The sequence below is a fragment of the Lipotes vexillifer genome, unplaced genomic scaffold (assembly GCF_000442215.2).
Source record: "Lipotes vexillifer unplaced genomic scaffold, Lipotes_vexillifer_v1.1 scaffold1383, whole genome shotgun sequence".
NCBI lineage: Eukaryota > Metazoa > Chordata > Mammalia > Artiodactyla > Lipotidae > Lipotes > Lipotes vexillifer.
In genome coordinates this window covers 554,240-574,634 of record NW_006797683.1, presented here as the reverse complement: position 1 = coordinate 574,634, position 20,395 = coordinate 554,240, and the positions used below count along the sequence as shown (strand labels likewise).

Here is a 20,395-nt window from a genome sequence, read left to right as displayed (position 1 = left end):
TTTTTTGCGGCACACGGGCCTCTCACTGTTGTGGCCTCTCCCGTTGTGTAGCACAGGCTCCGGACGCGCAGGCTCAGCGGCCATGGCTTACGGGCCCAGCCGCTCCATGGCATGTGGGATCTTCCCGGACTGGGGCACGAACCCGTGTCCCCTGCATCGGCAGGTGGACGGACTCCCAACCACTGCGCCACCAGGGAAGCCCTAGAATCATCTTTTTAAAAGTGCCCGGGCCCCTCACCGGACCAACTAAATGAGGGGGCTCTGGGCTAACACCCAAGGATCTGTTTGTTTCAGCACTCCCTAAGTGATTTGATTCAGGGGCATTTTCAAGTCACTGCACTAGATGCATCCGTTTCCACCATGGGAATATCTGTCCTTCCATCTTGCTGTCGGGCACTCATGCATCCTCCACCACCGCACAGCCAGCATACCTCATGCTCTTTTCCTACCGCCTGTGTGGTTCCATTTCTGTCTTAAACCGTCTGCCGTTTGCCAGCCAATTTTACACTTGCTGATGCAGCCAGACGTTGATTACGCTTTCTGCTTCGCTTCTTGGAGAAACGTTTTGTCTGGTTGCATCGTGCACCGGCATTGTGTTAAGTTACCTCTTACCCTTCTGTGACAGGCTATGTCTGTAGGTCATTTTCTGAAACCAAGTTTGGGAAGTGGTCAAGTGCATCAAGGTACTGGCTTGGGTGGGATCAAAGGGGATCGGGGCTTCTGTTCCTCTGCGTTGTGCTTGGGGGCGGGAGGCAAAGGGTGCCTGGGAAGAAAGGGAACTTGTCTTGAGCTCTCTAGAAATAGGTATCGTTGTACGTAGCTTTGGAAAATCATCGAAATAATATTAATTGTAGACAGAAAGTAGAAAATCTAGATAGGCAAATAAGAAAAAGAGAAAGAAAACAGACATAGTCCCAATTCAAGGGATGAGGTGTTAAAAAAATTCATGTACATCGTTCCAGAGTTTTTTCTAGATATTGTTTTTTTATTCTTATGAAAAATCTAGGCATACAGTAATAGAAGAGTATAATGAATCTCCATATGCATATCATCCAGTTATAGCAATCAACATTTTGGCATGTTTGCTTCTTTTTTTTGAAGTATTTATGAGACGTGTTCCCTAAATATTTAAGTGTGCATCTCTAAAACATAAGGACATTTTTCCTGTTAACCATAAGACCGTAATCATAACTAATAAAATTAACCTAATTAATGTTATCTAACCCAGGCCGTGTTTAATCAGGCTTCCCCAGTTCTCCTCAGAATGTCTTTAACATTGGATCCAAGCAAAATCACATATTGCATTTGGTAGAACAGTCTTTTTGGTCTGTTTTAATGTATTCATCGATTCCCTCCATTCCCACACCACTTTTTTTTCCTACCGCATTTTGTTTGACAAGAGGGCCATTTTCTGTATGCTTGTCCCATCTTTTGGATTTATCTATTCCCTCATTTCCTGCAAACCGGACATTAGGTCTAAAAACCTGATTCAGGTTATGTATTTATTCTTTTTTTAAAAAAGTTTAAAGAGAATGAAGAGGGCCCATCCTTCCACTGTATGTGTGCCCACCACCCTCCTTTCCCCTTTTCTGTTAGAAAATTCTAACGGCACAGAAAGCTTCTTTCCACTTTCCCCCGGGGCAGTCGGTCAGCGGTAATTTCCCCTTCCATCTGTGAGGTTTGTGTCTTTATATGTCTAAACTGAAGAAGGTCCATACCTTGTGCACCCTTCTTCCCCGTGCTCTTTCCACCTGACGTGTCTTGGAAACCCTCCCATTTCAGCACATACAAGTCTGCGCGTTGTTTGACACCCAGATATCAATAGTATTCCCGTGTCAATGTCGCACATTAAATGATCTGTCAGTCCCCTGTGGTGCTCTATAATAGCCCCCAAAGTGTGTGGGAGCATCCTCACCCTTGTACATATGTGTGCTTGGCCCTCTTTGTGAGCATAATTAAAATAAACGCCTAGCCGAGGAAATCATGAGATAAGCACTTCCTGAAGGATCCCCCATACGCTTTCCCACACGTGTGAGAGGGCCGACTGGCCCGCTTGCCTGGCCGCTGTTAACTGAGCATCATCAGTATTTTAATTTTTACAAATCTGATGGGTTAAAAACGGTATCCGGTTTATTAACTGTGTGAAAGCGAGTCTGTTTCAAATGTGTTTTGGCCATTTTCTTTCTTTTTTTTTTTTTTTTTTTGCGGTATGCGGGCCTCACACTGTTGTGGCCTGTCCCGTTGCGGAGCACAGGCTCTGGACGCGCAGGCTCAGCGGCCGTGGCTCACGGGCCCAGCCGCTCCACGGCACGTAGGATCTTCCCGGACCGGGGCACGAACCCATGTCCCCTGCATTAGCAGGCGGACTCTCAACCACTGCGCCACCAGGGAAGCCCCATTTTCTTTTTTAAATTAATTAATTTATTTTTGGCTGCATTGGGTGTTTGTTGCTGTGCGCGGGCTTTCTCTAGCTGCCGTGAGTGGGGACTGTTCATTGCGGTGGCTTCTTTTGTTGCGGAGCACAGGCTCTAGGCACGTGGGCTTCAGTAGTTGTGGCACGTGAGCTCAGTAGTTGTGGCTCACAGGCTCTAGAGCACAGGCTCAGTAGTTGTGGCGCAGGGGCTTAGTTGCTCTGCAGCATGTGGGATCTTCCCAGACGAGGGCTCGAACGCGTGTCCCCTGCGTTGGCAGGTGGATTCTTAACTACTGCGCCAGCAGGGAAGCCCCTTGACCATTTTTAAAAATTGCTTGCTTTTTATGAAAGAACTGTAGAATTCATTCCTGACTTCAGTTGTTCAGTGGCAGGCACCAGGGACGGTGTCATTTTAAGTGGGAAATGGGGAGGAGGTTCATGGTCTGGTGGAGGCTCCACCACCTCTGATTCGTGAAGCCCCTGAGACGTGAGGTTCTCTGTGTACGTTTTCCTTAATTCTCCTTTGATTACACGGGTTTTGTTACACGCTCCCTCTGAGGGAAGGTCGTTCCAGCATCTGGCCGTTACCAGAGGCCAGGGGCCCCTTTAAGCAGAGCTCCATGTGGAGCGGGGCGTGGAGAAGGGTCTGCGGGCTCAGGCCAGGTGTTGGCTGCCTCTTCACCTTATGCTGCCCTCTGCCCAGCAGAGCCCAAGCCACCCTCCAGAGAAGGAAAGCATCCCCCCAGGTCTGATTTCCCACGGGGTGGTCTGTCAAAGCGTCCCTCCCTTCCACACCAGTGCCCCGCCGGCACCACGCCACCAGCTTTCACTGGACGTTTTGGGGCCCCTTAGGGCCCGGCCACCCACCACCCTTCAGTCCCATCTCAGTGTCAATGGGTGCGGAGCACGTGACTGAATCCTGTTTAAACAGACGGTTTAAATTTGTGTTGGTGCGTGTTCCCTCTCAGACGTTTAGTCCACACTTAAAATTGCTTAAAACAGCACTTGCAGCATTCCCTTGGAATGTTCTCGGAGGTGGCGAGCTTTGTTTTTTGATGTTAGGATTTTTTTCCTGCAGTAGCGTGAGTTTTTAAACCCCGGTGTGGTGATTGAGGGGGGATTGAAGTTTTAACTATCAAGTAATGAGAGGAGCCCTTTGAGGACCCTAAACGTGGTCCCAAAATACAGTCTTCCGCCCGGTGGTTTCTTTTCCTTTCTTTTTTTAAAAAAATAGTTATTTTTTTTAAATGTATTTTTAAAATTTATTTATTTTTGGTTGCGTTGCAGTGGCTTCTCTTGTTGTGGAGCACGGGCTCCAGGCGTGCGGGCTTCAGTAGCTGTGGCAGGCGGGCTCTTGAGTGTGGGCTCAGTAGTTGTGGCACGTGGGCCCCATTGCTCTGTGGTACGTGGGATCCTCCCGGACCAGGGCTCGAACCTGTGTCTCCTGCATTGGCAGGCAGACTCTCAACCACTGAGCCACCAGGGAAGTCCCTGCCCGGTGGCTTCTAAGGCCAGACTTTGGAGAAGGCCATGGATTTTCTCCCCTGGAGAAGGCTCTAATGTAATTTTTCATTGAGTTTCTGGGGCTTCATAGACCCTCTGAAATTTTACCTCAGAACCCTTCTTCCTGAATTATTGCAAAGACATTCATTTTCATGTTTTGGTTCAGAGATTTTTGTTTTAGCCTCAGAGTCAGGCCTTGCATCTCAGACTTGGATGTGAGATACTGTTCAGATTTTGAGGTTAGAAGGAGGCCGGGGTTTGTGTGTGTGTGAAAGAGAGATATAGGAGGCCTGTTCAAATATTGGCAGCTTTGTCACTTTACATGTCCAGTGTTTATTTGTGTGGTTTTTTGTTGTTTGGCTGCACCGCAAGGCATGCAGGATCATAGTTCCCTGACCAGGGATCGAACCCGCACCCCCTGCAGTGGAAGCACAGAGTCTTGACCACTGGACCACCAGGGAAGTCCCACATGTCCAGTATTTTAAAACCCATAATAGAGGCCTCTTGTAGCTGAAGGAGAGGAAGTGATGGGCAGGTCTAAAAGGAGCTTGCAGACAACGTTTCACCAAAAAGTTAAAATCTGAGGGGGGGAAATGTCAAGCATATTTGAGAAAAATGCCAAATCTGCAGTGTTAATATACAGTGTTTTCCAAGTGGTTGCTGTTTTATCTCCTCTCAAATGAGGTTATCCATGTGGAAACAGCCAGCTGAGCAGGTTCTCAGTGTATGTGAGCTGAATACATTTCTGAGTTTCGGAAATATTTTGTGTGCATGGCATTTCCCTTCTGCTAAGGTTTTCAAGGTTTTTCATACACTTGTATTTTAACCTGTAATATTTTCAACATACCAGAGTACAAAGCAGAAGGTCAAGCTGTTACCTCAGTCTTTAGAATTTTGGCGTTCTGTGCCTTTTCTTTTACAAATATTATAAAGAAGGAGGGAAAGGTCTCTTTTTACAGGAGAATAGTCTAAAAAAAGCGTATAAGGTATCATCTGTGTTAGAGCACCCATGCGTGCGTCACACAACGTTTTAGATCTAGCAGAGGCTGCTCGTTGAAAAGCAGAATTTCATTAACAGCAACAGACGTGGCAGAAGTGGAAATGTTGGTCTATTTTTGGATTTCCTCTGTGTTTGCTTTGAATTCATCTGCTGATCACCTCTCTGTCTGTGTTCACCAAGCCACCAGGCAGTGCTGTGCTTGTCAGAATCATCCAAACTCAATAGACTCAATCCAGGGAGAGAGCCTATCAGCGCCCTGGAGGAAGGTTTTGATGGAATGCAGGATTTGTGTTAAAAGTGGAAGGATGACTTAGAGGGAGGTTAGTTACATAACAGCGCTCTCAGACGAGGACCGAGGTTAGAGCTCTTAACCAGAGCTTGCAGACATTTTGGGTATTTTACTTCTTACTGAAAGTTACCTGTGGTGCCATGCTTGCCTTTAGCTTCTGTTGTAGGGCAGCCCTGGGTATGTGGGGTCGCCTGGTATTGGCACACTTGCTGATGGAGGGTGTAAATGCAAATAAAATCTTACTCAGAGGTGCCTTTTCCAGTTAGGTGAGGAGTTTGGTTTTTTCCTTGTTTTACATTTTCACAAACTCCCCAGACTGGTTTATTTTTGTTTTGTTTTTGTTTTTGTTTTTTTTTGTCCACGCCACGCGGCTTGCGGGATCTTAGTTCCCTGACCAGGGATCGAACCCAGGCCACAGCAGTGAAAGCGCCAAGCCCTAACCACTGGGCCACCAGGGAATTCCCCCAAACTGGTTTAAGTCAATGAGAAGCCCTCCTCCCACTCCTGCCTGTCAGTGCTTTCTCCTAGTGACTGAAGATGCTAGACCAGGGTAGGGCCTGCAGGGAGTGGGCGTGGGACTGGGCAGGTTTACTGACCTGGTACCTGGCCAGAGCTGGCCAAGAAACGCCTGGGCAGGGGTCTTCTGCTCAGGCTGGGGGGCCGAAATCAGGTGAAGGGTGCTCATTTTCCTTCCCCCTCCCACTTGCTGGGTGGCATGCTTTAGGGTACAGCAGAGCTGCAGGTGTCCCCAGGTTGCCGGGTGGGCTCCTTTTCCATCCCTCGCTCCTTTGCAGCTGGTGGAGATGGGGAAGGGGGAGGGTCTAGAGGAATGGGTGGAGGTGGAGGAAGGTGGGAAGGCCCTGCCCTTTTCTTATGGAGGCGATGAGGGCAGAAATTGAAAGCTAGGAGAGAGTAAGCGAAGGGCGACTCCATAGGTCTCCCCTCGGTCTCTGGGAGGTGTGGGTTTGTTGGTGAAGGAATCAGGAAAGGGAGACAAAAGTCCCAAGAGGGAAAGGGCCGCTGGGCTGGACACACTGTCCTCGCCTCACCCTTTCCCCTTAACTTATCACAAGCCTCTGGGGGAAGAACACAGAGGACTCGGGTATCAGTGCCCAGGGCTCCCACGTGGGAGACTGGCAGTAAATGTGTAGAAGTCAATGGCAAGGAGAGGTTGGGAGAGCAATTATGTAACAAAAGACAGTTTTTCTTTGATTGTCATCAGCTTCCAATGTCCTGCGGTAGAGCCTGTGTGTGCCCACTGCCCAGGTTAAATCATTGCCCCCATTTGCCCAGGTTTGTCCCCACCATGACCTTCTTTTTCTTTTGTTTTGCTGCTTCAGTATTTTTAAAACAAGTTCCAGAGGTATCAGGTCACAGATATTTCAGTATGCATCTCTAAAATGTTTGGGCGCTTTCCTATATAACTATGATGTTGTGATTAATAATACTCTTTTAATTTACAAAGATGGTTAAACTTCAACTTTCATTTTAAATTAATCCTTTTTAGGTAACTTCTTTTTAGAAAAAAGATAATCAACCTCTATTTAAAATTTTAGAATAAAATATGCTGAGGCTCAAAGATGCAATGTAGGAGGGAGATACCTTACAGTTAAGTAGTATCCAGTGTGACTTCGAAGGTAGTCAGTCTCATGTACATCGTGGCTTCAGTTAGGTCAAGTACTAGTTGCAGCCCAGATCTGTCTGCGTTACTTACTTCCTACTCAGCATCTCTGCTTCAGGGTCCCAGGCGGCTCTTGGTGTCCAGGGCCAACCTCCCCGCCCCAGCCCGACAGCCCCAAGCTCTTTGGCTGGTACCCCTGAATCTCGTTGAACAGTAATACCATCCTCTCATTCCACGAGCTGAAAACATAACGAGTCATCTTTGATGCCTCCTTCTCCTTCAGTCCTACATCCAGCCTATCACCAAGCCTTATCAAATTTCACCTCATTTTCTCAGTTACTGTGCACTTCTCTTCCTGTCCACTAGCACCGCCCTAGTCGAAGCCCCAGAATAACATGCTAGCGGTTCTGTTTGTTCCATTTTGACCTCCTTCCACATTTCAACTGGAGAGAGCTGTTGAGAAAGTAAATCTGATTTCGATCCACCCCTGCTTCAGCGCTTTCTGTGGCTCACGTAAAATAAGCGGTAACTGTCTATACTTTGGTTTAATCAAGATTGGATTGTATTCAACCGACTGATGCTAGGGTGTGAGCATGTGTGCCCAGACCCAGCCTGGCTTCTAACTGAGCCTGTTGCATGTAGATTTTTGCAGCCCTGGGGTTTTGATGCGGTGCTTTCACTGTTGCTTGCCTACCCTCCTGCCCGCCATCAGCACAGAGAAACAGTCAATAACACCTGCATCAGAGCTCAAATATATGGAGAGAGAATAGAGAGTCTGTACACACACAAGTGAATTTGTCAGTACACTTTAAAACGTTTTCGTTAAAATTCTGTGTGAAATGCAGTTATTTTAAATTTTTTTATTTTGAAAGGTTTCAAGAGTATACATTAGAGAAAATAGTACAATGGAAACTCCTATATACCCATCCCTGGATTCAACAGTTATCAAGATTTTGCCACATTTGCTTTCTCTTTTTAAAAAATATCCTTTTGAAGTATGTTAAATCCCAGGTATCATGCGCTGAGAGCTTTTTAAAAAATTATAGTATTAATAATAGTTAAATATATCTTTAAGAACAAGACATATTGGACATTGGTTAGAATATCTGAAGCATCTGTGCAGAATAGTTTGTAAACCGCTGCCCAGTTCCAGCCATAAAGGAATCATGTAAAAAGATGTGTGAGTGCTTTAAAAAAAACTCTCCCAATGATGCTTAGTTCTTTGATCCTGGATTAGGATTATGGTCAGGAAGTAGGATTAGATGGTCATCTCTGAGTTTCCCTTAAATCATGAGATACTATGATAATAACCAGTTTACTCAGTTTTTGCTGCTACTCTATTATCGTTTCAGATATATGTCAGGAAAGCACTATCTTAGTTTGTGCTTTAAAGAAATACCTTCATTTACACCTTCCTGATATCAGTGTTTCTCCTTATAAAACCCCAATTTAAAAGGATCTTTCATTTTCACAAATGATTTGAGAAGATTCCTGGCCAGCTTAGAGACGAAGCTTCTAAAGAAGAAGTAACTTTATTGTTTTATGATTTGTGTTTTAGTAAAATAAGGGCTGTTTGTTCATAAAGCCACTTTGCTATCTCTGCTTTTTCTAATTAGTTTTTTTATTTGGCTCTTTCCGTTTTTAAGTGTACAGAGAAGTTATTCTGAGCAGGTCGTGATGACTTTTTCATTTAATTTTAAAACAGTTCAGTTATTTAAACTCTGTTCTGGGGAAGAGGGAATACTTAACATCCAGAGATTAAAACCCGCTTACTGCATAAAATCCGGACCCTGAAACGCTCAGGCAGTGCCTGGGAACTGTGTCCGTGCCAGGTGAGATCCCTGTTACCTGAGTTGTCCGCATCCAAAGTTTCTTCCAGACCAGTTGTTTTAACCTGCGGAATTTTAACATCATATTAATATGCTTTGCAGAGGGCCCATGATCTATTTAGCCATTTCCTAAATAGCTCTGTTTGGTATAATTATTATTTGTATGACTTGGATAGTACACACACACACCGTTTGGGCTGGGAAGATTCGCTTTAGAGTGTAGTACCAGCCGTCCGCCTTCAGGCCACACCGCCATCGTTGCGGAACCTTAGGGATGCTTCGTAAAAGCAAAGAGGGCAGAGCTTGCCGTTTGTGTGGCTTCAGCTAGTGGAGAATATTCACCAATGCTGAAAAGGTAATTTGTTAACAGACGGCTTTTGTGTTTTGTTTTAGACTCACAAGACGTGGACGAACAGCTGGTAGCAGAAGTGGTTGAAAAATGGTCGCCTGAGGCTGGTTCTAGACCCTCAGAAAACGAGGCGGCTCAGCACACTACTGAGTCTTACTCAGTCAAGGGTTTCAGAGAAGAACCTGAACACGATGTGAGCAAAATCTCTGTCGTGAGGCCGTTTTCCGTAGAAACCAAGAATTCCACGGCGCCCCGGGGGCCGCCTGGCCCAGCAGCGGCTCATGGCTGCGTGGCCGCGGCCCTAGGCCAGGCCGGGCCCTGCCCCCGCGCGCCGGGCGCCGCCCAGGACCAAGCAATGACCGAGGGCACCATGGGGGCCACGCTGGAGGCCTCGGCGGAAGCCGACCCGGAGGCGGGGAGCCCGTGTCCGGAACCCGGGGCCAGCAGAAGCAGGCTGCGGAAGCCCAGGCCCGTCCCCCCGAGGAAGAAGGCGGCAGGCGGCGGGGTCTCCGAAGCCCACCCCGCCCCGGAGGGCGCGCGTTTTCCCCGGGCGGACCACCAGTCTGGTCCCGACGGAGAGGCTGGGAACGCCGCCACCCCTGCCCTGCTAGGAGGTGACAGGAGCCAGAAGTGTCCCCCCGAGGTGAGGGAGACACCGTGTGCCCCCGCCGGGGACACCCGCGACTCAGGGGCTGAGCTGCCGGAGGCCGTGAGGAGCTCCCCTCTGAAACTGGAGTTTGACTTCACGGAAGACCTGGAGACTGTGGAGTCCAGGAAAGCCCTCCCGAGGAAACCCGGCCGGAAACCGGGCAGCAGGGTGACGCCCAAGGTTCAGAAAGACGGCGCCGGGGAGCCAGCAGGCGCCCCGGGGGCAGGGGCGTCCTCAGAGCCGGGTCCCCGCCCCTGTCCCGGGGAAAGCCCCGACTTCGGGCCCTTAGGGGGCCACTCCCCGCTGCAGCACTCGCCCCTGCTCTCGGCTCAGGGCTCCTACCGCTTTGACCCAGATCCCTTTGACGAATCCATGGATCCCTTTAAACCCGCTATGACTTTACCGAGCAGTGACTTTGGTTCTCCCGCCTGTAGTCATATTAGTGAAATCTTAGAATCACCCAAGAAGGCAAAGTCGCGTTTGATAACGTGAGTGAGACGGGCGTGGGCCTTGTGTTCTGGGTCCTCTCTGTGAGTTTGGCGGCCACTGCTTTTGGTTTGGGTGAAGGTGCCCCGGGGCAGATACAGAGCTCGTAACCTCGCACTGCAGTCTTCACTGTTTTGCCTAACTCTGGTGTGGAATCAGAGATACCTGAGGTTTCCTTTTTAGATGTCTGCCTTGCTTCTGAATCCTCAGTTTATTCAGCTGAGTTCTTTCCCCCCCCACCTTGGGTACTTTTTTCCTATTAAAAAAAGAATGTCATGGGCTAGGCAGGTAGAGATTTGATGGTTTTCAGAAATCCTATCTGAGCTGTCGGGAATCGTTTTATATACAGAAGTCAGGTGTCAGTGCTAGCCACCTTCTTCAGCTTCTCTGAGGATGAAACAAGAATCCCAGGGCTGCAGGTAAACTGTGTAGTATCAGTAACACGTGGGAAAGGGTCTTACAGAAGTCTTTTCGCTTGAACAGAAAGCTGTGATTTTTGTTGGAAACAAACCTACCACTAAAAGTTAGTGAGAATTCTTACGTCTCTTGGTAAAGCTTCTGGCTCTTTCAGAAAGGAGGTGAGTTTCCAAAAAGAATCAAGACTATTTTAAACAATTGCCTAAATCTGACTAAGTTAGGCTGTTAGTCTTCGTCGTGTGAGATCCCTCTCCCCAGCAACCCCCCTTCTCCCGGGAAATCTGGAGCCACTTTTCCAAGGTCCTCGGAGTTCTCTCAGAGTGGTCACCCCCAGGCCATAATTCCACATCACATTTCAGGTTAAACTTGTTACAGGGTGACCTTATCACAAAACTTGAGTCGATGACAACCTATTGGTATCTTCATGACCCTGTGACATTTTACTAAGAATTAGATATAAAGAAGGGCCAATGGGGAATTCCCTGGCAGTCCAGTGGTCAGGACGTGGCGCTTTCACGCTTTCACTGCCGTGGCCCAGGTTCGATCCCTGGTCAGGGAACTAAGATCCCACAAGACGTGTGGTGTGGCCAAATTAAATAAATAAAGTATTAAAAAAAAAAAGGGGCCAGTGACATGGTGGATGAAATATGAAAAGGGAGGGTGAGAAGAAGTACCATGTTTCTCATTGTCACCACAGTCGTATTGGCGAAATGCTTTTCAGCGTTAATGTGATGTAAAGAAAAACACTAGATGGTGTGGTGATTGACACCAGAGAAAAAGGGTTAAAGAGCCGAAAGTGTGAGGACCAAGAAGCTTGAGCACTGCAGGAACGGATTCTTCAGCAGCCCCAGAATATTCCCCAGGACGTCTAAAGGGAATAAAATGTCAATAATAGTTCTTGATCTGTTCTTTGATTATAGACACACAGTTAAATGGTTGCTGAAAAATATTATTGATCAGGTGACCTCAAGGTGCTTTTCTGTAGTTCAGGTTAGTTACCTGTGTCTAGACGATGCCCGGGGGACACGATGGCCAGGTCTTTGCCTGCGTTCTTCCTAACCTGGGGTCCCCTAATTATGGGCAGCCCTGCCTATCAGGGTTGATAAGGGGTCATTGGGAGCCTCCCTTTCAGTTGCTGTTGAAGGTGTGTAGCCAGTGCATTCATGTTACATGAGACTAAAGTGGGACCAAAGGGAGGGAAGTTTATCCTACATCTTGTTTTCAGTAGCAAGAAGCACCCTCTCCCAGTCCTACCACCCTCACCTGCTAGCATTTTCCTCCTGTTCTGTTGCTTTTTTTTTTTTTTTTTTTGAGGTACGCGGGCCTCTCACTGTTGTGGCCTCTCCCGTTGCGGAGCACAGGCTCCAGACACGCAGGCTCAGCGGCCATGGCCCACAGGCCCAGCCATTCCATGGCATGTGGGATCTTCCCAGACCAGGGCACGAACCCGTGTCCCCTGCATCGGCAGGCAGACTCTCAACCACTGCGCCACCAGGGAAGCCCTTGTGTGACTTCTTAAAAGATGATGTAATTGACATCTCAGATCCTTCTTCTGTAAACTAGAGACATCATCCTGTGATTGGGATTTTTGTGGGTCAAATAAGATACATTATGTAAAATCGCTTGGAGTTTCTCAGTAATATACTCCTACCGGAGATATAAGCAGATACATTTTCAATTATATTTTCATTCATGTATTGATTGCCTTTAATCTGGATGACTACACATTTAAGAGTAAACATACTCGGCAGTAATGCCGTTTTTTTACATTTACAAATATTTGAAAGTTTACTTTTCATAAATTTGACCGTATGAGAGTGTTTCTATCACTCTCTTACTACTGAGAATCATTCACTCACCAGTGGTAACATTCATGAGTATGACATTTTACATTCATGTCTCACCTCATAGAAAGAACTTTGCGAGCTTTACGTCTGCCAGACTAGAGATAAATATTCCAGGCTTTACATGATTTTTTTCTCCATCTGTCTGTCTCTTTCCCGTCTCTAATTTTGTTGGTGCATCAGGACTACTGAACAAGTGAAATTTCTCTGTTTTCTGTTGTAAGTACTCCTGTTTCTGGCTCTCCCTGGGGCCCTTGGCAGTTCCTCCCCTACCCTCCCCGGACCATCTCTCCATAGCATGTTGGCTTCCCTTTCTGAGTTGGATCTTCTGATGATTTTTTTGCATTTCATTTGCCACTTCCTGAGCCAGCTTATTAGCCTTGCCATCTGTACCCAAAGGCTTGGAGATGGGGCCCTCCCACCTCAGGTGCGAGAGCTTGCGTCCCCGGCTTGACACACGCCTCGTGTGGCGCTGTGATGCTGCGTGCTGGCTTGGCCCTACTCTCATCCCCGCAGCGGCTTGAGGAACTGCTCTGCTGTTTCATGTCAGGAACAACTGACTTTTTTGATAGGATAAGGCTGCCGCCTTGGAGCAGGCAATACATTTTACCGAGTCAGCTCAACCTGAGTTTGGTGGCAGGGATGACACTCAGGCATCAGGGAAGGCAAGCAGACACTACCGAGGTGGTCGTCCCTCTTCTGGTAGCCATGCTGAGCTTTGTTTTTGCCCCGCAAAACGAGAAGAACTTGCAGTTTTGGTTGGGGGTGGGGTGTGGTCAGAGCGGCGGTGCTGGCAATTCTAAGTTCATTACAACAGAACAGAATCTGGATAGTCTTCAGGTCACAAATGACGTGCTAGTTTAAACAAAGCGGGTGGTTTGAGCTTCCCCAGTTCCGGCCGTGACGTTCGTTTTCCATCTCGCTACTTAAGAGGAATGGTAACAGTTTGCTCAGACATTTTTATTTTCATCCTTTCTGTTGCCCACAGTCCTCCTCTGTGAGCACGCAGGTCTGGAGCTGTCTTCCCAGACTTCTGTGGCTTTTAGCGCAATAAAGAATTTTTAAAGAATGTGGTCCGGCGTGGTAATTTTTCTGGTGACTATCAAAGACAAGTGAGCGCGGATCAGATGACCCGACCGTCTCCAGGTACTGGGGCTGCTCTTGGAAGAGCTGTTGGTGGCTGCTGGCGTGCAGTTACAAGCCGTAGGGGCCCGAGTGCTGGTGTTTAGCTACCCGCAGAAGCAAGTGAGGAGGTCACTGAGTTACAGTTCTTTGCTTGCCCTGCCTCTCGGGAGAGGATTCAGAGGCGGGAAGGTGTTCGTTCCCATCTCTGACGCGTGGAGGTGTGATTCGCGTGGGGCTGTGCGCTTTGGCTTGTGTCTGCACACACCGCTGTCTGCACCATCTCACAGCTTGGAGGTTGTCAGTGTGATTCCAAACCGGCCCGGTGTTCTGTTTGTTTTTTTCCCAGGAGTGGCTGTAAGGTGAAGAAATACGAAGCCCAGTCTCTTGCTTTGGATGGGTGTTCTCAGGTAAGTCTGTGTTCCTCATCAGAGTGGTGATTAATGAAGATTTTCCAGTGGGGATCTGAGTACTCAGCTTTAAGTAAACCAATTCCCAAATCCTTGACTTCCTAAGCTGATCTGAGAAAGGGCTCTGAGGATAAGGGAACCGTTCCTTCACAGCTACCTTTTTCCCACTTTTTTGTGGTAAAGTTCCCTCTCAGCCGTTCTCAAACTGACTAGGGTGCATCACCACTGGGTGTGAAACTTCTGGGCACCAAAGAGGGGATTTGAAATACTGGTGTAAGTCATAAGAAGGTGATTGACTCCAGTGACTGGATAATATATTTTTAAAGTCAGATGGTTTTCCATTTCATTGCTTTTAACAAGTTAAGGAGAACCTGAATTGTCAGCTGATAGATTATTAAAAATCAATTTTGACACAGTGATATATGTCAGTTATATCTCAATTAAAAAGGTAATTATTTGGACTTCCCTGGTGGTCCAGTGGTTAGGACTCCGCGCTTCCACTGCAGGGGCCTCGGGCTCGATCCCTGGTCGGGGAATTAAGATCCCTCATGCAGCACGACATGGCCCAAAAGGAGAAAAAAAGATAATTATTGATGATAGAATTTTTTGGAACATAATTTGGAAAGGAGTTCAAAGAACTGAGACATTTCTATTACAAACTTTGTTCTGTTTCACCTATTTATTTGTATTAGTAAAACTTCTGTTTCACCTATTTATTTGTATTAGTAAGGCTTCTGGCTTCTTGATTATAATTATAAAAATGGAAAACAGGAATCAAATTGATGCTGACCTTTGTTTCATTCTAGCAATAAATATTTGTCCATGACTATATAATTAATTGGGAAACACACACACACACAAGTGAACAAAAGAAAACCCGGACCCATTTGATTGCAATGAAGTCCTTTTTTTTTTCCCCTTTTTAAAACTTTATTCCAGCGTAACCATGATTACAGAAATACGGTCATTGCATTTTAAGTTTAACTTATCTTACGCAATTTGGACCAAAAACTTGGTACGTGGTTTAAGATTAAAAAAAAAAGATTTGTAATTTGATTTATTCTTCATCTATTACAAATGTATGAAGTGTCCACCTTCAAATGCTGCTAAAGCAGAGGCAGCTAGAACTATGAAAAATTTACGTTTGATTTGCTTCAGAAAAATAACATATTGCATTGTAAAAGATTTTTTAAATTGGTGCAACAAAATATTGTACTCGATTTCCAGTTTTTAAAAATTTTACTTTTGTGTTTGATTGTACTTACCAAACATTGTAATACTTTTAGAATAAATTGTGCGTTTGTAATTGTAGTGATAACCCTCCAGAAGAAAAAATGTTAACACTTAGAGACTTAACGGTTGTAAAAAAAGGTTTAAAAATTTTTTTTAAACAAATGTAATAGGAGAACTTTAAAAAACTTGAAAGCAAATGCATTTCTTTGGCATAATTTCTTTTCCTGTTTGTTTTTTTTTTTTGCGGTACGCAGGCCTCTCACTGTTGTGGCCTCTCCCGTTGTGGAGCACAGGCTCCGGACACTCAGGCTCAGCGGCCATGGCTCACGGGCCCAGCCGCTCCGCGGCATGTGGGATCTTCCCGGACCGGGGCAGGAACCCGTGTCCCCTGCATCAGCAGGCGGACTCTCAACCACTGCACCACCAGGGAAGCCCTGGCATAATTTCTTGATGGAAGTAGTGAGGAAATACAAATTCAGAGAGGAATGATGTAAATTTCTGACTATTAAAGGGCTTATTCATGTTCGATTTTCAACAGCTGGTAAAGTATCAAATCACTAGAGTAACTAAATTGAATTAATAAGCGAAGTCAGTATTTAAAATATCATAAAAATTTTTTCTTTTCTTTTGTATCTGTGTGAGAGGATGGATGTTCTCCAAACTTACTGTGATAATTTCATGATGTATGTAAGTCATATCGTTATGCTGTACCTCTTAAAGTTACACAGTGCTGTTATGTCAATTATATCTCAGTAAAACTGGAAGGAGAGATAAGTAAACAAGCAAACAAATAATATGTAGCAGATATTGTAACCTTCGTGACTACTTAAGCTCATAGTGAAAGGTTTTTAGATGTCACCTGAAAATACAGTGGGGTGCATAAATTTTCCAGAAAAGTCTGGGATCTATCTATATGAGCAAAATGTATGAAAACTATTTTCTTCAGCCACTTAAACTTCTTGCTTATAAATTTAGGCTAGAAAAGCTTAATTTTTTAAACCTCAGGTGTGAATTACAGAAGGTAGGCCCTAGAAAATACAACCTTCCATGGTTGAGGGGCTGCAGCTTCTTCCTGCTTGGTACCCAGATTCGTGGAGAACATCCATATGGAATGGCGGCGGCTTTGCTCTTCCTGAGACGTCACTTTCCCCATTGCTTGCCCTCCTAAATGGTAGCATCTCATCTGTTGCCTTTCCCAGGATGAAGGAGCAGTGATCTCCCAGATTTCAGACATTTCTAACAGGGATGGCCATGCTACCGACGAGGAGAAGCTGGCGTCCACGTCATCTGGTCAGAAACCCATTGGGGCCGAGGGGAAAGGTGAGCCAGAGGACGACCTGGAGTACTTTGAATGTTCCAATGTTCCCGTGTCTGCCATAAATCATGCGTTTTCATCCTCAGAAGCAGGTATGGAAGCAAATCTTCATCTTTTTTACGTACATAAGCATAGAAATGCCTGGAAGCTCAGGGCAGGAGACACTTTAAAGAGATTAGAGAACGGGTTCCTTGATGGATAGGTTTAGGCTGCTGGTCTGTGCTTTGCTTCTTTGCCTGGAGAAGAGACACAAAAGGGTGTCAGTGGAGCACCAGGGACGTATGGATCTGAATGGCAGGATGTACAGAGACACTGATGTATCAGACTGCTTGAATTCTTTCCTAATTATTTCAGTCTGGCCATATCTTCATGTGTCGTGACCTGGAACCATGTTGGGATTATTGGGCTCCTGGTTTCCCTTATAGAAATAATAACAGCTAACAGGTATAGTTGCTTCCACATGCAGGCACTGTTCTAAGTGTTTTACGTGTAGTAACTCATGTCTCCTCACTAGGTAGCGTTCTTTTTTTGTTTTGTTTCTTTTTAAATTGAAGTATAGTAGATTTACAATGTTGTCTTAGTTTCAGGTGTACAGCAAACTCATTTAGTTACATATGTTTTTTCAGATTCTTTTCCATTATAGGTTATTACAAGATATTGAACATAGCTCCCTGTGCCATACAGTAGTTCCTTGTTTTTTTATCTATTTTATATTAGGCAGCATTCTTTTCCCCATTATCAGAGAGGGAAAGTGAGACAGAAGTTAAGGATCTCGGCCACAGTCTCCTGTCTAGTAAGTGGTGGACTAGGGTCCGAGTTCCCAGCAGTCTTGGCTTCACGGTCTTTTAACCACAAGGCTAACGTGTGAAGAGATGGTTTTCGTTACCCTCAACTATTGTAAGTTTCCCTGCTTGCAGACATGGTGGATTGAAAATGACTGATGCTTCTTCATGTTCTCATAAAGGCCTAGACCAACCTGTGCGAAGCTTAGTGCTGTTTTCCTCTTTAGAACATTCTAAATCCGAGGCCCTTTTCCAGGTCCCAGGTTGTATCTGTGGCCTTAACCTTCGTTGTGAAGCACTTGGCACCGTGTTCCTGACTTCATTAAACATTATTGGAAACTCAGGTCTTTAGCAACATAGTTCAATGTGGAGCTTTTATACTTAGAATTTAAAAAATAATGATCTATCATCAAACCAGAGAAGCAGGTGGAAATCTGGACTTCGTGAGAGTTATCTCCCCACCTACCCAGGTCTCTTTCCCGTCTGTAAAATAAACGTTCCAGGCACTGTTCCACATTTCCTCCCAGGCCTTTTTTCTGCTCTGATGTTTTCTCCAAAGACCCTGTCTGCCATTTCCTTTTGTGCCCCTTTACCCATTACACAGGCTTACCCTTAGGACTCTCATACCTACACTTATTTCTTGTATATGAAATGCCTTTCTTCACCATTGTCCTGTAGAGATTCTACCCATCCTTGCCGGTCTGTCTCAAAAAGGTCACTTGGCTCCCACAGCATTTCTTCGTACGTTCCATGTATTAGTTATGGAAGGTTATCTTTGATGGAAGGTTATCTTTGATAAACTTCTTGAGGTTAAGGACTATGAGTGATTCATCTTCGATTTTCCTCTAGTGCAGGTGCATGGTCCATGTTTGTTGAATTATATCCTTCCTCACTAGGAGGAAATCCCTTTGGCAGAAACTTTATGAGCTGGGGTTCTGCTAACAGAACAGCTCCTGTTAACACTGTTCGTAACTGATTAGCCACATCGTGGGAGTGAGCGGGGGCCCTGGTCGCGTGGGGTGGGTGAACTGTGTCCTGGGATATCACCTTCAGCCTGGGTCTTGATAGAAAAATACGAAGATGCACCCCAAGGAGTCTCTCACAGGGATGGGAAGGAACCTGCCACACAGGTAAAATGCCCAGTAGCTGTCCGTGAGTACAGGGCAAGTGGGAACCCGGGGTCTTCCTGAGGAATTGGGGCTTTATCAGTATAGAGGAGCCACTGAAGGTTTTTAAGTAAAGTAGTGATGGTCACATTTATGTTCTCAATAATTCACTCTCGACAGTGCACTAAAGTAGTAATTTGCGATTGCAGGTGGAGGATTGTAGCTTTAGCATTTTATGTGCTTTTACATATCTAAAACTTTTCTTCAACGAGTGCATGTTCCTTTAATCAGAAAAAGCATCGTGTTGGTTTTTTGTATGCGTTGACTCTGGTGGTGGAGTGGAGCAGAGGAAACCATCTTGAAGAGTGTGGGGAGGATATTGAATTTAGTGTTCGGGCATTGAAATTTAGAGGTTTTTGTTTTATCTGCTCCATTAATTCCACTGACGTACCCTTCAGGGCTGGAATTCAGATTCACTCCAACTTGGTAATAAAATAGCTTTCAGCGTTAACAGTTTCTCCTCTTTCTGAAATGACCCAGTGGTTAGTCCAACTCACTTGCAAAACTTTCCATGGACACAAGGGGGCAGCCTTGCCGTTCCCTCCACCTGAGGACGTGCTTCTGTCTGAGGCTGACCGACCGTAAGCTCCTCTTTCCTCTGGGTGTTTTGGACCCTGAACACAGACAGCGCAGTGGTCAGCAGAATGTAGCGTGTCTTCGGAGATCTTGAGATGCTGTTCAGGGGCCCTCAGATGTCCTTCCGGACCTGCGCTGGGGTCTCCCAGAGTCTCTTGGTGGGAAGGAAAGGCACAAAACCTCTTGGGATGACTCTAAAAATGACTCTCTGTGTTTTAGGCACTGAGAAGGAGACGTGCCAGCAAATGGAGGAGGATGGACCCGCCGTGCCCGTGAGTCCCCAGGCTCGTGGGGGAGGGGGGTGAGCGCGGGGGGTTCAGTGTTTGTTTTGAAGCCCATGTTAACTTAGTAATTAAATTCTAGTCTGTGTCTGGTGACGGGCATGAGATAAAAATAAAGCACAGCTCCTTCACTTGAGGCGTCTCGGAGTGTGACCACTAGTACTTGGACCTGTAGCTGGACGTCCTGAGATGTCCTCCAAGTGTAAAGTGCAACCAGCGTTTGACGACTTAGCGCAGAAAAGAAGGGAAAATAAAATGTCCCTAACTTTTTTTTTTTTTCTTGCGTTACGCGGGCCTCTCACTGTTGTGGCCTCTCCCATTTGCGGAGCACAGGCTCCAGACGCGCAGGCTCAGTGGCCGTGGCTCACGGGCCCAGCCGCTCCGCGGCATGTGGGATCTTCCCGAAACGGGGCACGAACCCGCGTCTCCTGCATCGGCAGGCGGACTCTCAAGCACTGCGCCACCAGGGAAGCCCTGTCCCTAACTTTTTATACTGACAACATGTTGATGTTTTGGATCTATTGGGTTAACGAAACTATATTATTAAAATTAATTTCACCTGTTTCTTTTTACCCTTTAAATGTGGCTACTGAGAATTTTAAAATTACATATGGCTTACGTTGTATTTCTTTGGAGCAGCCCCGGTTGTAGATTACAAAATGGAAACAAGGGTTACCCTGTGGTGAATGTTACACCAGGATGTGTCCCCAGGACTGGGCTGACCCACCGCGCCGCATGTGTCAGGAAGGCCGGATTTGAGCTAATTAAAAACAATTTTTTTTCTTTTTAACTTTCAGGCTTACAAGAATAGTACAAAGAATTCCTATAACTCTTGCACCCATGCTCCTCAAACTTTAACCTCTCCTGTAATCAAAATCAGTAAACGCTGGTACGGTATTATTGTCTGGTCTGTAAACCGTATCCAGGTCTTACCAGCTACCCCCACTAGTGTCCTTTCTCTGGCACAGGATCCAGGGAAGGACCCCACAAGGTGTTCAGTGCCTGTGTTCTCAATCTCCTTTCATCTGTGACAGTTCCTCAGTCTGTCTCTGTCCTTCCGGACCTTGGCTCTTTTCAAGAGTGCTGGTTAGTTGTTTTGTAGAATATCTT

At 46.1% G+C, this 20,395-nt stretch overlaps 1 protein-coding gene and 1 non-coding gene across 3 annotated transcripts in view; one reads left to right on the top strand and one right to left on the bottom strand.

The window, feature by feature from the left end:
* The window catches only part of TACC1 (transforming acidic coiled-coil containing protein 1), a 54,137-nt gene that overhangs the window by 19,418 nt on the left and 14,324 nt on the right, over positions 1-20,395 (top strand). Inside the window, exons 3-6 of one of the 2 annotated variants that reach the window (XM_007469773.1) lie at positions 9,049-10,141; positions 13,872-13,932; positions 16,365-16,572; positions 19,224-19,276. In XM_007469773.1, the coding sequence (XP_007469835.1) occupies positions 9,049-10,141; positions 13,872-13,932; positions 16,365-16,572; positions 19,224-19,276 (1,415 nt within the window). The remainder of the gene's footprint in view (positions 1-9,048; positions 10,142-13,871; positions 13,933-16,364; positions 16,573-19,223; positions 19,277-20,395) is intronic. The other variant, XM_007469774.1, reaches the window with a different exon arrangement.
* On the bottom strand, positions 5,592-5,663 carry TRNAE-UUC (transfer RNA glutamic acid (anticodon UUC)). The gene has a single exon. It is a non-coding gene; the product is annotated as a tRNA-Glu (tRNA).